The 15,241-nt window shown below is 43.8% G+C and overlaps 1 protein-coding gene across 16 annotated transcripts in view; it reads left to right on the forward strand.

Moving 5' to 3' along the window:
- Window positions 1-15,241, forward strand: part of CREM (cAMP responsive element modulator) — a 51,654-nt gene that overhangs the window by 15,047 nt on the left and 21,366 nt on the right. For 9 of the 16 annotated variants that reach the window (XM_072955406.1, XM_072955404.1, XM_072955405.1 and 6 more), the window contains 3 exons: window positions 8,529-8,675; window positions 10,836-10,933; window positions 11,079-11,221. In XM_072955406.1, the coding sequence (XP_072811507.1) occupies window positions 8,529-8,675; window positions 10,836-10,933; window positions 11,079-11,221 (388 nt within the window). Of the gene's footprint in view, window positions 1-3,249; window positions 3,488-8,279; window positions 8,389-8,528; window positions 8,676-10,835; window positions 10,934-11,078; window positions 11,222-15,241 lie in introns of those variants that run through there. The other 7 variants (XM_072955413.1, XM_072955412.1, XM_072955410.1 and 4 more) reach the window with 5 other exon arrangements.

Consider the following 15,241-nt stretch of genomic DNA (forward strand, 5'->3'; position numbering starts at 1 on the left):
TTGCTGCGTTTAAACTCGAGGACTGAATTTCCAGGTGTTTTAGACTTAAATTCAGTTTTGTAACACTTATTTTCCTTTTTACTGGTCTAATTATTAAATAGTGTGGGAATAGAAGTGGTGGGTTTGCTCCTTTGCAGCTGGTCGTTCGATGGTGCTAGTTTGGCACACCCTGGCCTTGCTGAGGCTGCTGCCGGTCATGCTAACTCTGAAAATCATCCCAGTTCCGAAGGTCTGAGTATCGGGCATGCCCCTGGCCTCCCCACGCGGCGGTGGTGACTGACTGAGGGAGGCAGAGGTGCGTCAGGGGAGGTGGAGCTTTCAGTTTTCAGTGTTTATGTTTCATGACTCCCCAGACACCAGTGGAGCCTTACCCTTCTCTCTGTGTCCAAAAGTAAATAGAAGTCATGGTGGTGACAGCGTCACAGAGCTGGAAGCTGGGTTGGCAGTCATCGAGGTTGAGTGTTGTGACTTGGTTTTCTTTCTGCCTGAGTTATTTTTTATGCTGATTTATTTTTAATTAAGCTGGTATCTTGTCTGTTTATGTTGATATATAAGAATAGATTCTGCCCCCCTCTCCACCTCGGGAAATTCTTGGTGATAAAGTGGAGAGTCTATTTTAAATAACCAAGCCAGGAGGAAACCCTTTCCAAAAGCCAAAATGGTGAAAAGCAAAATTACTATATATACAAGTAGTTTTTAAAGGCACACTTAGAGCCTTTGGAAATAATATGATCCTTCGGTGGGTAGCGGGAAGTTACTTCTTTGGTGGTGGAAGACTTCAGACATATGCAGGGGTAGAATAATACTCTGACATATATGTAGATATCTAATAATTATTAAGATTTCATAGCACTTGCTTCATTCATCTTTTTTCTTTTTGTTGAAGTACTTTAAGCGGCTCTACGGATCTCAGACACCCTGTCATGCTGGGTTTGCTACTCTTAAAGGATTGTGGAGTTTTTCTTATTTGGCTGAATGTCACGACTGTACTTAATAAAATTGAGCTTAATTCCATGGCGTAATATGGGCTCCCCATTTATCTCACAAACGCGAGGTCTGGTCTGAAAGCAGCAGTGATGGCACCCTGAGTGCTTCCGTTCTGTGTCTCTTGGGGACTTGCAGCACCGCCTGGAGGGTCTGGGTGCGCGAGGCCATCCCGAGGGAGCCTGGGAGACGGTAAGCTGTCCCGAGCGCCAGGTCTCGCAGCTAACGGCACAGCCGGTGGCCTGAGGGTGACTCCTCACTCTGAAGGCTGACAGACTCTGCTTTGTAAATGACCGGTTCCCACAGTTTGGGCAGAGATGGGGAGGAGAGTGTGAGGAGCAGAATCGAGGTCATAGAGCTGGAGGGGAGCTCCATGGCTTCAGGGTCCAGGGACGCCTTGGGGACTAGTTCTCATATGAAGCCTAAGCTTCCCGAGGACCGAGTATTTTGGACACACGGAGATGGGCGGCCACTGGGGAACGCTGTCCAGGGGTTATACACCGCGCACCTGCTTTCCCGTCCTCTCTGCTCTAACGCAAGCAGTTTGTAGGGGGGCACCTGGGGGAACGCAGTGAGGGGCTGAAACACGATGACTCAGCCATGTGGGTCTCCATGCACGACCCACGTGTTTTCTGTTTCAAACTGGTGGAAAACTGGAATGGCATTCCTCGTCGCTTTGGCCAGCTGTGGCTAAAATCCGTCTCCTTGGTCCTGAGTAGGACCAGGAAAGGTGTGGATGGCTATCAGAAGACAAAACAAGCAGTATTTGGTCAGCAACATATTTGTATATGAAATAAGTTCTGCATCGTGTTAGGTTGACTTGGTGTATTTACTGTCGGCTAAGTACGTCTAGTTCAAGCACAGTGTGAATTGAATCTTGTTTTTTAACCTCAGTGTGCTCATTTCCCGACTTAAGGGGCTCTTACTGAAAGAGAAAATGTTCCTGTTAAGATTTTGAAATAAAAATTTTCATTTTACTGTTGGCTTTCTATTGCTCCTTAATTTTATGTATTCTTTCCCCTGGTTATTTTTAATTGCCCTAATTTTTTTTAACATCATGTTTGTATACACTTAGAATTAACACTAAAAATTAACGAAAGTTGGGAGGGAAAAGTAACATTGAATTTTTCTCGGTAAATGCTAAATCTTTATTGTTACTTAGTCAACTAATTCAATGAAATATACTGCTTTGAAATGTAACTCATTCTTGAAGGTAATTCAGGGTTTAAGGGATATAAAGTAAAAGTAATTTGTGAACTGCTAATATTAGTGACCCTCCTCCCTTTTTCAGGGAGAAAAATTAGCTAAAGGCATTGTCTTTGAAAGCATGAAGAACTCTTAATTTTAACTGCTCATCACTGATCATCACAGTACTATTGGAAGTATTATCAAAATAGACTATGGAATTAAGAATGACTAGATTTTGGTATTTGCTTTGCTTTCAGGAGGGGAATTTTCTTGAAGAGATATCATATTTGGCCATTTATAATTACAATACCAGAAACAGATAACCACTTCTCTCTTTTTAAATTCAGACCATAGGTTTCAGACAGAATTTGTTTATCTCCTGCACACAGAGAGGACTCAGGGCCCCACTGCAGTCCTCGTTAGGTTTTAACAGAGCAGACATGTAAATACCAGTCTGACGTGGCTAGCTCTGTCTGTGCTTTCAGCTGATATTTGCAAGGTAAAAGTAGGTAAAATTTAACTCCACTGATTTTTTTGCAATTTGTTAGCCACACTGTTTAAAAAAAACTCAGTGGGAAAGACAAACACTGAAGACACTAAAATGATACTGATTCTACATTTTTCATTTTGTCTTTACTTAGCACAATTAAATACAGCTTTTTAAAAAGTGAAATATTTTGCATCTTGATGAAAATGTTCACATTTGTAATATTAGTTTCTTGTTTTCAGCCTTAACAATATTTGAAATATTCTTTAAACCCTTTTTCCGTAGAAGAAACAGACTCTTTTGGGAATCCTGTCTTAATACACAGAAATCAAGTTTTCCACCTTCTCGTGCAGAGTGTTAGTGGGCTTTCATTGTAGTCCTTGAGATTAAAATAGGTAATCTATAGATCTGAGTTCTATAGGCAGCAGAGTTGATAGTAAAATCTGCTATACCGTGAATTCACATTTTTCATCCTTTATTAACTGTCTTACACACAGGCTCAGTGGCTCTGTGACATGGGCAGCTGCTCTGTGACACCATAAGCCCCGTCATAAGGGAACCTAGCGACGGACTGGAGCCAGTCCACTGGGTGTTGATCAAATGCCGTGGTACCACATTGTGAGCTTTCCCCAGTTATAACTGTCGTTACCAGAGTTTTTAAATTGCAAAGCCAAGTCAGGCCATCAGTTGCGTCATCTTAAGTTATCATTTCTTCTGACTGACTACTGTCTGTTGTGGGGTTTCCGGTGAATGTGGTGGCATCGGCATAACCTGTGTTCCAGTCGCCCTGTAGAAAGAGATTATTCTTCAGGAGGTCTGCAAAAGAAGGTAAAGTAGGTCTGCTGTGAGTCCATTTCACGCACTGTTAAAGCCTCACAAAAGGGTATAAACTATGAAGCATAAAATGCTCCATCTTATGTCTCTGCTTTTGAGCAGCTGCCCACTTGATCATTGGATGATGATGGTACTCATGTGTCTCCCCAAGGCTGTCTTCCCCTCTTTTCTTTTGGGCTTTTTGGGCAAATGTTCTCTCCTCTGGGGAGCTTTCCACAGCAGGTGTACTTCATTTAGCTTCCTTCCACCCTCCCCCCACCACCTTGCCAGTTACCTTACTTTATTTTTCTGTTAAGAATTTAGCACCACCCCAAATCATATTTGTCTCGTCATCAGTTTTCTGTCTCCTTCTGATCTGGGAGCTGAGACTTCTCTTGTTACCTGCTGTATCCCCATTGTCTAGACGGGTCCACAGGGCAGGACACTTAGTCAATAAAAGAATGAGTTAATTCGTACTTGTGACTTGTTTCTGTGAGATTTCCTTATTGGAGTCTTGGAGTTTGATGCTTATGAGGAAGATTTTTCTCCTTCCACCTGAAGTATGCACACTTTAGTTCAAGTGAGCTGAGTTTCGTGTTCCACACAGCAGTCTTCAGGAGAGACGCCCTCCTCTTCTCTTCCTGGGGCTTCTTGAGAATTCTGTTCGTGCCCCAGGAACAGAGTAATCACAGTGCTCTGTCTAGACAGCTGTCTCCAGTCTTTCTCCCGTCTTTATTTGCTGTCTGAGCTTGAGCCAGCATCTGTCCATCCTCTGCGCCTGGTTGCCTCCCATTGCTTTCAGCCTACAACTGACCCTGCCACCTTGCACACAAACAAAAAGCTGCTTCTTCATTGTCCGTTTTTGGCCTTGGGGCCACCTCGCGCGTTCCTACCCCTGAGCACCGTAGCCTTCTCCAAGGGCACTCTGTAGTCCGCGTAGAGTAATACGGTAATAGTGCTCAGAGGTTAAAGGTGAGGAGCCACATGACGTTTTCTGTGAATAATGATGAAGTTTGTCCTTTAACTCTGCCAATACAGTTATAAGCTTAATGCTGGTCACTTAGCAGTTTTGGCAAAACTAGTGAGGATGGAGAAAGCCTGGCAGCTCTAGGTCTAAGGGTTTTGCTGTTGGTGGTGAGGACACATTGGAATTGTAACTCTAGGGCACGTCACTTGGGCTGCTTCTCAGCCTCTAATTAATGAAAGAGTGGTCCCGGGGACTTTCGTATTGCCCAGAGTTGGACACATGGTGTTCACTGTGGCTCCAGATTTGTGTAACTCATCTCCAGAATTGTATGCGTATAGTTTCGTACTAGTGGGAACAGCTCCGTTCTATAGCAGGTTTCCTTGACACTAAGCCATTTTGATAGCTCACTGCTTAATCATTTAAAATCCTGAAAATTATACTTGAAAAATAATCAAAGCAAGTGAAGGCATGATTTATACTTATCAAAACTCTATAATTCTTCCTGGAGTTGATCTTCTCAGTCTCCGATGTCTCTGAAGCTGGGGCATTCCGCCACAGACATGAGTGGGGCCCTGTCTGCATTTGGGCCCCCAGGTCTGGTTTGCGAGGACGCTTGCATGTGCTACCGTGGGATACAGTTCATACTCTGCTTCGCTCAGTCTTTGATACGTGGATGCTCCGTCAGGATTACTGGATGTGCTGCTGTGGCCGGGCAGAAACCGCAGCCTGCGTCAGCACTTTGCCCTCTGAGCTGTGAGCAGAGCCTGGGGCTGCGTGAGGCCAGAGCAGTGGTTTTCAAAGTGGGGTGCCTGGAACCCTGGGGGGAGACTCCAAGGACTTGGTATGTTCCAAATAACTACTGTATGATGTTGCAAAGTCATGCCTGGAGGTTTGTGAGGACAAAACTGTCTTCACAATCATGCTAAGATTTCTTTCTCTTTTATCTCTGTATTGGCGTTTGCCCTGATGGTGCAGAAACAGCAGGGGGTAAGCCTGTTGGCGCCTCAGCACAGTCAAGTCAGTGGCACAAAACCGCATCCAGTTCCAGTTGAAAAAAAAGCCCCTGATGAACCAGTAAATGTTACCGATTGAGTTAAATCTTGAGACTCAGGTACATGTTGTCTTCATATTCTGTGCTGTGAAACTGGGACGTTCATAGAAGCATTCTCGTGCCTCCTGGAGACTGATGGTGTTCTTGAGAAAAAACACTTGAGTTATTGTCTGAGTGGCAACATGAACTAGCTGTGTTTTTTCCCCACAGAACATAATTTTTCTTGAAACAATGGCAAATAGCCAAACTGTGGCTGTTCAATTCAAGTATTTGAAAAACATTTTCCCCAAAGCAAATGAAGTCATAAGCTTGTCACTTCAAGGAAAACAATTAACAATGTTTATTGCCAATGATAGAACTCAAGCTTTTAAATGGAAGTTTTGAGTTTTGGAAAACCTGCACCTGTCATTTTGAGCTTGACAGTGCCCCAGTATTTATCGTCTTCTGATGAAACTGATGTTGATTTAATGAATGTGATTTTTGGATAGTATATCATGAAATGTGTCAGCATTTGGGAGGCCTACTTAATTCAGTGAGCCAGTATTTTCTTAGTAATGACCACATGATGTTCCAAAATCATACCTGGCTAAAGAGCTATCCAAAGTATAAGACAGACCAGTGGATTTTGACATAACTGATCGGTTTTCAGATTCCACATGGCAGCTAACATTAAGAGACAACCGCTTGCTGAGTTTGGGTGTAGTATCACAGAAGAATGTCCACATTTTTCTGAAAAAGCGATTGAAATACTCCTCCTTTCCCAAGCATATCTCTGTGGAAGGCGTCTTCTCTTCACGTACTGACTAAAACAACACCTTGCAACTGATTCAGTGCAGAAATAGGTATGAAAATCTAGTTGTTTTCAGTTAAACCAGACATTAAAAGAATTTGAAAAATGTAAAACATTGACACTCTTGTCACGAATTATTTTGTTTTGGAAAATAATTCATCTTCATAAAATGTCATTGATGTTAGCATGTGATGGAATTATTATCATTATTTTAAAATGAGTTACTAAATATTTAAAAACTTCTCAGAGTTGATTTCTGATGTGGCAAATGTCAGTGCACATAAGCAGTGGTGACTTGGGAGAGCTGGTAGTGCACACCCTTTGCAGTTTGGTGTCCGGTGACATCGCTGGGAGCTGAGAAATCTGCTGTAGTGGCAGTGTTCACGTTACACAGGCCGCAAACGTTACACACAGTGTTCTGTCTTCCCAGGAGCTGGCTGCAGACATTTACAGGCGTTTATCCTGCTGGATGTACATTACATGAACAGAGGTTCTTTGAGGTCATCAGTAGTTTTTCAGAGTGTAAAGTGTCCTGAGGCTAAAAAGTCTGAGCTTTAGTTGTGTGGCAGAGGAATACCTTTTGGCAGTTGGTTCACAAGGAGGTGGATGCCTGTTTGTAATTCACACGGAATTGCCTTTTGTGCTGGAAACATTTGTACAACAAATCCAATGGTTTTTAATATTTGTTTTTTTTTTTGAATGGAGATACTGGGGATAGAACCAGGACCTCGTGCATGCTAAGCATGTGCTCTACCACTGAGCTGTATCCTCCCCCAAATCCAGTGGTTTTTAAACTTCCGGGTGTTAAATCTGCTGGCTCCATCATGGAGGAACCCTTTTCTTTTCCCTAAAATCTAAATAGGCAGTGGTACTCTAGGGTAGGCGGGCTGAACCTGCTTCTTGAGCTATATGTTGGGTGCCCCTGGCCTGGCTTCCCACGTTTCTTTCCCCTGGTGTCCAGGCTGCAGCAAGGCCCCCACCCGTGGTTCAGGCTGCACTGCCCTTTCTGGCCTGTGGTTTTCATGACCTGGCCAGCAGAGCAGTTCGTTCCACAGTGTGTGTGTGTGCTATTGTTTCTCAGGTGTTGGTCTTAGCAATTCTGTTTCTACCCTAGTGCACCTAATTCAATGCTCTCCGCATAGGTTCCCTCTCACGGATGAAAGAGTTTGTTCTTTTGGATTGCCAAAGACGTGTGCCTTCCAAGGGAATGATGTCGTAAATAAACCTAATTCATGTAAACCCAGTTTTGAGTACTTTTTAAAAAGTATTAATGTAAATAGTTTGGAAATGACTGGTTTTCCTTAAAGTGAGGCTTTCCCGCAGAGGCTTTCTTGAAAATGTTTTAGCTTCTGTGCTTTCCTACCACTCACGATAGAAAACAGTAGCCTCCTTCATTTCCAAAGTCTTTGACTGTTTTGAGCAAGTCATAATGAAGAGTGAAACTCAGTAGAACGAGGCAGAGTTTCTAAGATTACTCTGGCCCATAGGAGTGAGTTATTTACAAACTAGAAACTTGGCAGGTTTTGAAGTCCAGAGGAGTGAAGGTTTATTGTGTTCTGCGCAGGGATCTTTGTCAAAGGCACCCAGGGTAGCCGGGAAGTGGTGGCCCTCTCCTCCCGTGTGAGCTCGGGAAGCTTCTGGGCCTCTCTGGATGCTGGGGCGTGGGGAGGGGGCTTTCTCTGGTTCAGAGACGCTGGGGGCATGAGAGGTCCTGGGGTTTTTTTGGCCGGGGCCTTTTTTGCGACTACAGGGGCACAAGAGTAATGGCAGTTTTCATCAGTATAGAGATGAGGCATCAGCTGGTATCTGGAAGTCTAGCCACTGTAATATATGTAACAAGTTTCATTTATTAAGAAACAATGTACCATGTTTAAGTTCTGCCTCTAATTTCTCTCTAGAAGTAGAGGGTGGCTTATACTCTGGCCTAAAGAAGGCTTCACTTCTTGGTAGCCGTGCAGTCCTAGTGAGGTAGTTTAACTGCTTTAGAACCTCATGCTTGGAACATTCTTAGCCACCGAAGCATGGGACCCGAAAGTGAGGAGCATGGGTTCTTTAGTATGTGTCACATCAGGGGATGACCATTCCAGGACAGTAACCATCTCCTAATGGTAAGGACCCTGGCTTGCCTGCCATTTCTTAGAAGCAGGGAAACCAGGCCAGTCCTAACAGTGAATGGTGTCTCTTTAAGAAAAACGGAAAGGGCGAAGAGAAGGTCCAGCCTTAATCCTCCACGATGATCACTTTGCAGGTTTCTGTAGCTGGACCAGGCACCGGAAGAGGCTCCCCCAGTGTGACTCTGGTACAGTTACCTTCGGGCCAGACTGTCCATGTCCAGGAAGTAATTCAGACACCACAGCCATCGAGCACCCTGTCACCACAGATACAGGCGGTGCAGGTCAGCTTCCTTCCCGGGTGATCAGCCTTTGACCTCCTTGAGCTTTTTTTTTTCTTTTACTAATCCATTTATCATCATTTTCTTTGTGTAGCTTTTATGCTCAAATACCACTGTGAAGCGCTTGGAGGGGTTTCCTCCTTGTGTGCGAGGTGCACTGGGCTGGGCGGGCTGCACGGATCTGACTTGGGTTGCGGTCTCCTTTTCGGCTCCGAGTCACTCTGCTTTACGCTGTTGCTCTGGGCTCAAACTCAGTGTGTCAGCTGAGCTCTCCAGAGGTGCTGGGAAGTACTTGGAGGATTCTCCGGCAATGTCTGATGCGCATGGTGACATGAGGTCTGCAGCACTGATGCCCCCTGCCGCCGACACTCACGGTAGTGGGTGGACGTTTAGGTTCATTGTTAATTCGGTGTGTGTGACGTGATCCTGTTGTTTCCCTGCTGTTATGTTCGTATGTCAGATTAAACCTTGGTTTTTTTAAGACACGGTTAGTGTTGTGGTTGTGAACCAGAGATGTAGTTTTTTATTTATTAATATCAAAGTTGGTCATAAATGCTTAACATTTCTTGAAGCCAAAACATTTTTGGCATCAATAGATGTGAATTATTAAGTGTGCATTTTTTTTAAAGCATACTTTTCTCTTTTGCTGAATTTATTTCTGTTCCTTTTTAAGATCTGTTACTATCATTTAAATGTTTAAATTATTTGAACCTAATTGCTGACAAAAAGATGCTGAGGAAAATGTAGCTGCTTACAGTCTTGTCCTTTTCGTGCAAGTTGAACCCGGTTCTTTGTGGGATGGGCTGAGGCCTGCAACGCGGCACTGGAAGCAGTCCCCATGTGCCTTAAGGCTTGGTTAGCTCTCGGTGTGGTGGTCTTTCTCGTCGTTTGGAAGCGTAGGAACGAGCCTCAGTGTTGTCTTTTTTTTGGGGGATGACCTTTGTTTGATTCTGGGAGTTTCTGACTCTTTCTGACCCTAATTATCAAGCAAGAAGGCCTTTGCACTCTCCTTGTGTTACGACTTTCACTGAGTGCAGATGTCTCCACCTGGTTTTCACCTGGCGGGTTCCCATCCTCAGTAGGCTCTTCTGGATTTTGCTAAATGGATGATTTAATTGTGTTAGAGATAGGTGCCTGTGGATCTTGTTTCAGAATTCCTACCTGTTGAATGATAAACTTCAGTTTTTACTTTCTAAAGTCACAGCCGCACGAGGAGGCTGCTGTGATTATATGAGAGATGTGTGAAAGCCCAGCATGAAGTGGTGACTAGCAGGTGGTGAGGTGTGGTTGTCTGATTGCAACATTTTCTCTAACAGCTTCTACTCATGGGTGATAGTGCTTGTGTGTGGGGTGTCCACCACCAGAGGCGCACTGTCAAGCATGCAGGTGAACACCTGTGCACAGCCGTGTGCCTTGGGAAGTACATCCTCCTGCTTGCACTTTTGGTACTTTAGTAAGCTCTTTTGATTGTGCCCAAATCAAATGCCCACGTAAGTGTGATAAGTAAACTGAGTTTTATGCTAGGCCCTGAGTAATAAGTGGCTGAATGTACTGAGAGCAGTCGTGTTGTAAAGAGGCCATTAGTTCAGTTTTCTGACTTTCTTTAATAACCATGTTATTATATTATATTATTACTTGAAAAGTGAACTCATGCTTAAAACTGGGATCTTTCTTTTAAGGAGTAATTCCTTATTTTGACTTTCAAGACCAAGCCCCAGCCCACTTCTTAAAGGTAAAGCCTGACTTTAACCAGGCTTGTTGTGTGTTCATCTGCTTAAACAAGTTGCTTCTTCCACAGACGTATCCAGGGTATAGCCTGGAGACCCACCTCAGGTCAGCAGTGGTGCTATGAAACCGAGACTCTCCTGCTGTCGTGGCCAGCGGCCCCGGCTGGATTCATGAGAGTGTTCCCAGGGCTGGATCTTAGGTCTTAAGTCCCTACATCTAGTGCTTTCCTGTGAAGGCTCGCCTGACATTTGTGTTTCTGCGGCACCTGTACGCGGCCGTCCCAGGCCCGCCGGCTGGCCCTGCAGCCTGGGTGCTGGGGTCCGTGTGCGCCCGACTCGGTGCGCCGGCCTGGTGCCGCACTGAGACCCTGGGCCCTGGGCCGTGAGTGAGACAGCGCGGATTTCGCATTGCATTCCAGGAACTCTTGTGTTGTAGGTAGTAGCCGTCGCAGAGGCTGATGACTCTGCAGAATCGGAAGGTGTAACTGACTCTCAGAAACGGAGAGAAATCCTTTCACGAAGACCCTCTTATAGGTAAGTTAAGTCATGATACTGTCATGATACTTTTTCCAAAAAGGGAGAATAATTGTGCATCAAATGGGTTCTCCCGTTGTAGCTTTTTCTGCTTTAAATCTCATTCATGCATCTTAATCATTTATACTGTCAAATTATATTTTAGAAAAATACTGAATGAACTTTCCTCTGATGTGCCTGGTGTTCCCAAGATTGAAGAAGAAAAGTCAGAGGAGGAAGGCGTGCCCCCTCACGTGGCTGCGATGGCAGTGCCGACTAGCATTTACCAGACCAGCACGGGGCAATACAGTATGTATGCCGCGCCGGAGGGGCCTAGCACTCGCCTGAGCCTGTTGCGCTACTGGAGCGCCTGGTTTTGGACTAAAGCGCCCTTGTCACGGTGCATCATAATACTAAGCTGTGTGGGAAAAGCGTGTCAGAGAAGTGAGAGATTGGGCCTAACAGCTGTTGTAGACTTTTGAAAAGTAAAAGAATGTTTTACCAAATAGAAGAAAACCTTGAGGTAAATGCAAAGGGAGGGTCTCTCCTGTCTGTATGTTTATGTTCGTGCCTCATACAGGTTTAAAGCTCACTGCCTTTATGATGCATGTGACCCTGATGAGATATAAAGTATGTTTCATTCTTGTTGGCCTTTGTTACCAACAATTACATTTTATACTGACGAATCTAGAAGAGGTACATATGTTTTCTAAATTATGTTTCGAATGTAATTCTCTACTGTGTTAATTTGTGCTACAGCTTTTTCTAGAAGAGGATGGAAAAATGATTTATCTTTTTTAAACTAAAGCGATTGGACAGATCATTTATTTGAAATTTTAAGCACCAAAAGCTGGAAATAAACAGATACATTCACATTTAGTCTTGCGCATTTTAATTGGCTGTTAATTCTGTGCTTTTTGCTCCAGTTAAAGCACTAGTCTTTTCCCAATTCAAGAATTTTTATGTTTGGTACATAAAAATACTTCACTAAAATATGAGAGCTGGGAAGAAAAGTGGGGAGGAAAAGATGGAAAAAGGACTGAAAAAAATGTTTTTTAGAAAAAGCTAGTTAGGTACAGGAATATGTATGATGTTAATTACTGTGTTGATCCAAGTACAGTGTTAAGATTTTAGATGTATTTTCTGTTTTCCCTCAGAAAATAATACTACCTACAAAAAGTGTCAAGTCTTAACTTATGACTTAGCTGCTAAAGCAAGCTGTAGTCTGTGGGAAAACCTTATAGAGTCATTAGTTTTTAGGGCTTTTCTTTTAGTGGTGGTAGATTTGCAGTATTAAATGAATTCTGCCTTGGTGATTTCGGCTCTTTGGCTAGCTCCCACCCTGATACCTGGCAGAACTGGGCTGTAATTTGTCCATATCCTCTACAGGGTGCTGCTTGGACGTGTCCAGAGTCAACGTTAGGAAAAGAAACCTCCCCACGGTCTGTAAGAGTTAAACCCTGAGGATTTTTTCAATTTCATTTCTCTTGTATTGCTTCTCTGATTTATTTGGCTCCCTTGTCTGGCCCGCTGGGACCATGCGGCGGGAGTTTTAGGACCGTTAAGTCAGAGCCTGCTCCCTGGTGTGCATCAGTCCCCATGCAGGTCCCCAGGCCCTGGAGCGGCTGGCTGGGGCTTGGGGCTACTCGAACTCCTGGCTGGTCAGCTCTGACCTTGAGCAGCAGGCCGTGCACATAGTATCATTTTCTGTTTTGTGTCACAACGGGGAAGGTTGGCAGTCACTGCTGGAACAATCTAAGATGTCTTCAGTAGGAGGGAGAGCTCAGACGCTGTCCCCTCGGCATTTCTCCAGCAGGTCCTGATGCTGCTTCGCACTGATCTCTTTACAAGTGACCTGGGCGGGGTGGCTGAGGGTTAACATACCTGGTTAGTACCCACAGACGTGATGTGAAGTTGTACTGGGGGTGGAGAGAGTGCTGGAGCTGGGGACGGGTTGGGGCAGGCGGCACCGGCCCTGTGCTCCACTGCCGGGGTCAGAGCGAGAGTTTCGAATTTCAGGTTTCTGGTCTGTGAAGTGGGAATAACACTAATTGCCAGACTCTGGGGTTAGCGTGAGACAAACGGAGAAGACAGGTTTTACCAGAGCAGTTGGCTGGCTGAGGCAGCGCCTTGGTCATAGTCACGGTGGCTCCCATCTCCCCTCCGCTGCACCACAGCCTGGTCCCCTGCTCCGGCGCACACTTGCAGAGGGGCAGCACCTTGGGGTGGGGCATGTGAGTGTCAGGAGTGGAGTCAGCCCTTCTGGTTAAGAACTAGACAATCGAATGTTTAGCAGGTAGGCATTTATCTCTTTGCCACATGAGAAGTCATGGACGATTTCTTACTTGGGGTTCTCAGTTCGCACCCACACGCTAAGATGCAGGCAGGAGTTTCAGTGAGCAGGGTGGTTGTCCTTCGTGTGCTCTCTGTAGGTAAAACTTCCATTTCATTGGTTCACAAAAAAGTGATATTGCCTTTGTTAAACATGCATTTCATAGACATTTAGTGACACTTACGTTGGTAATTCTGTCATCTGAAAAGTGAATACTAACATTCAAACTTTTCTTTAGAAGTCATTTGCTTTAACTGGAGGGTAAATGTGTATTTATACCTACATCAGATCCATGTTCATCAATCATTTCTTACCAGCAATAACAACTGAAATTAATGTGTTAATGTTCCTGAGTATCTAGACATAGAAACAATTACTGATGTCCTTTGGTTTTTGGAATGGAGGAGTTTATTTTACTAGGATTTCTGGTGATTTTTCTGTGTATTTGCATGTACCCATTTTTGAGACCATTTGTAACTTTTTATTGTAAAAAATTTTTAATTCTTCCTTCAACTTTTATCCATGGATGACGTTCTCCTAAACATCGCTTTGTTTCTTTTTTTCCTATAAAGTATTGTTGTTATTTATTTGTAATTTGGTATATGATTTACTTGGAGTTAAAAACAAAAGAACTAAACTAAAAGGCCTTTGTGAGTCAAAGTTGAAGAAATAAAATAAAAATAAATGTACTTGGGTTTTCTTATATACAAGTAGGCACGTTAATACTTGAAAATGAGGTATTTGACGGAAGTTGGGCTTATTATTTCAGCGTATTTTTTCAATCACAAAAATAAGAAGTGAAAGTTAGAATAGGCTATTTCCGGGAGTAGGGAAAATAACTTAAAATAGGCAGGGATTCATTACTGCGACACCAAGAAAGTGAGCTGCACTTGTGAAATCTTTACTGGGGTGCAGATCTCGGTGACAGGTCTGCTGTGTGCCCAGCAAGTCGCTCTGGTCAAAGAAAATCTGTTCTGTCTCAAGAGACTCTTTCTGAAAGATGGTGGTCTGGATAGTCTTAGAACCCGCAAAGAATGGTACTTGCTGCCTGAGACATTTAAGACGGGCACGAAATGGGAGTGAACCCAGAGTCGAAGTTGTGGTTCTTCTGTATGTGCTGTCGTAGGTGAAGAAATGTAAATGTTGGAAGTTTCTTAATTCACTAAATTTTCCCTAAAGACAGTTGTTTTGAACCCTTCATCTGCTTTACCCAGCCTCTTCCCTTACTCATAAGGATTCACCCAAGACTTCAACTTTTTTTTTTTCTAAACATCCCTGTCTCTCTGCTTGCTCCTCCTTTATTTTACTAGGAATATTGTTAGAATGAGTCTCTATTAACCCATCTTTACTGACATTCTTAAACCCGAAGGAAAGTGGGTCAACCCGAAAACCCACCGTAATGAAGAAAGATACATGAGCTTTGTGGACTGCTTGAAGAATTCAGAATTCTCAGGAGACACGAATGAGTGCACTCTGATTCCACTTCTTCTAACAGGAGTCTGCGTGCTAGGCTTGCACATTCTAAAGTGAATACGGTGCATTTATCATTCTTGGGACTGACTTTGCTTGCATGCTCCCAAGGTTCCTTTCAAAGCCCTCCTGGAAGGTGTGTACTCAGTGCCAGCCTGGCTCCTTAACCCCAGCGCTGCTGCTCCCGGTACAGCCGGGGCTCTCAGGCTTTCTTCTGCTGCATCCACGTCTTGGCTTTTAAGGCCCAGGTACTCACAGGTTCTGGTTTGTGCTCACTTTTTGAATTTCAATCTGAGAATTCACTGGAATAAGGTCTGCTATTCCTTTTTAAAGTTCATTCAATGAAATTTTATTTATGAAACTTTTTATTGCAATTTGGAATACAGATGGTTTTAAATGATAAGTAAACATTTACAAGTTTATGTATTTGAATTAGCTCATGGTATAGAGGTTTAGGATTAAAAAGATGTTAGCATCAAGTGAGAAAGAGGTCAAGTGAAGTCTTAATTTAAATGAATCACACTTCC

Source organism: Vicugna pacos, chromosome 35 (genome assembly GCF_048564905.1).
Source record: "Vicugna pacos chromosome 35, VicPac4, whole genome shotgun sequence".
Lineage (NCBI taxonomy): Eukaryota > Metazoa > Chordata > Mammalia > Artiodactyla > Camelidae > Vicugna > Vicugna pacos.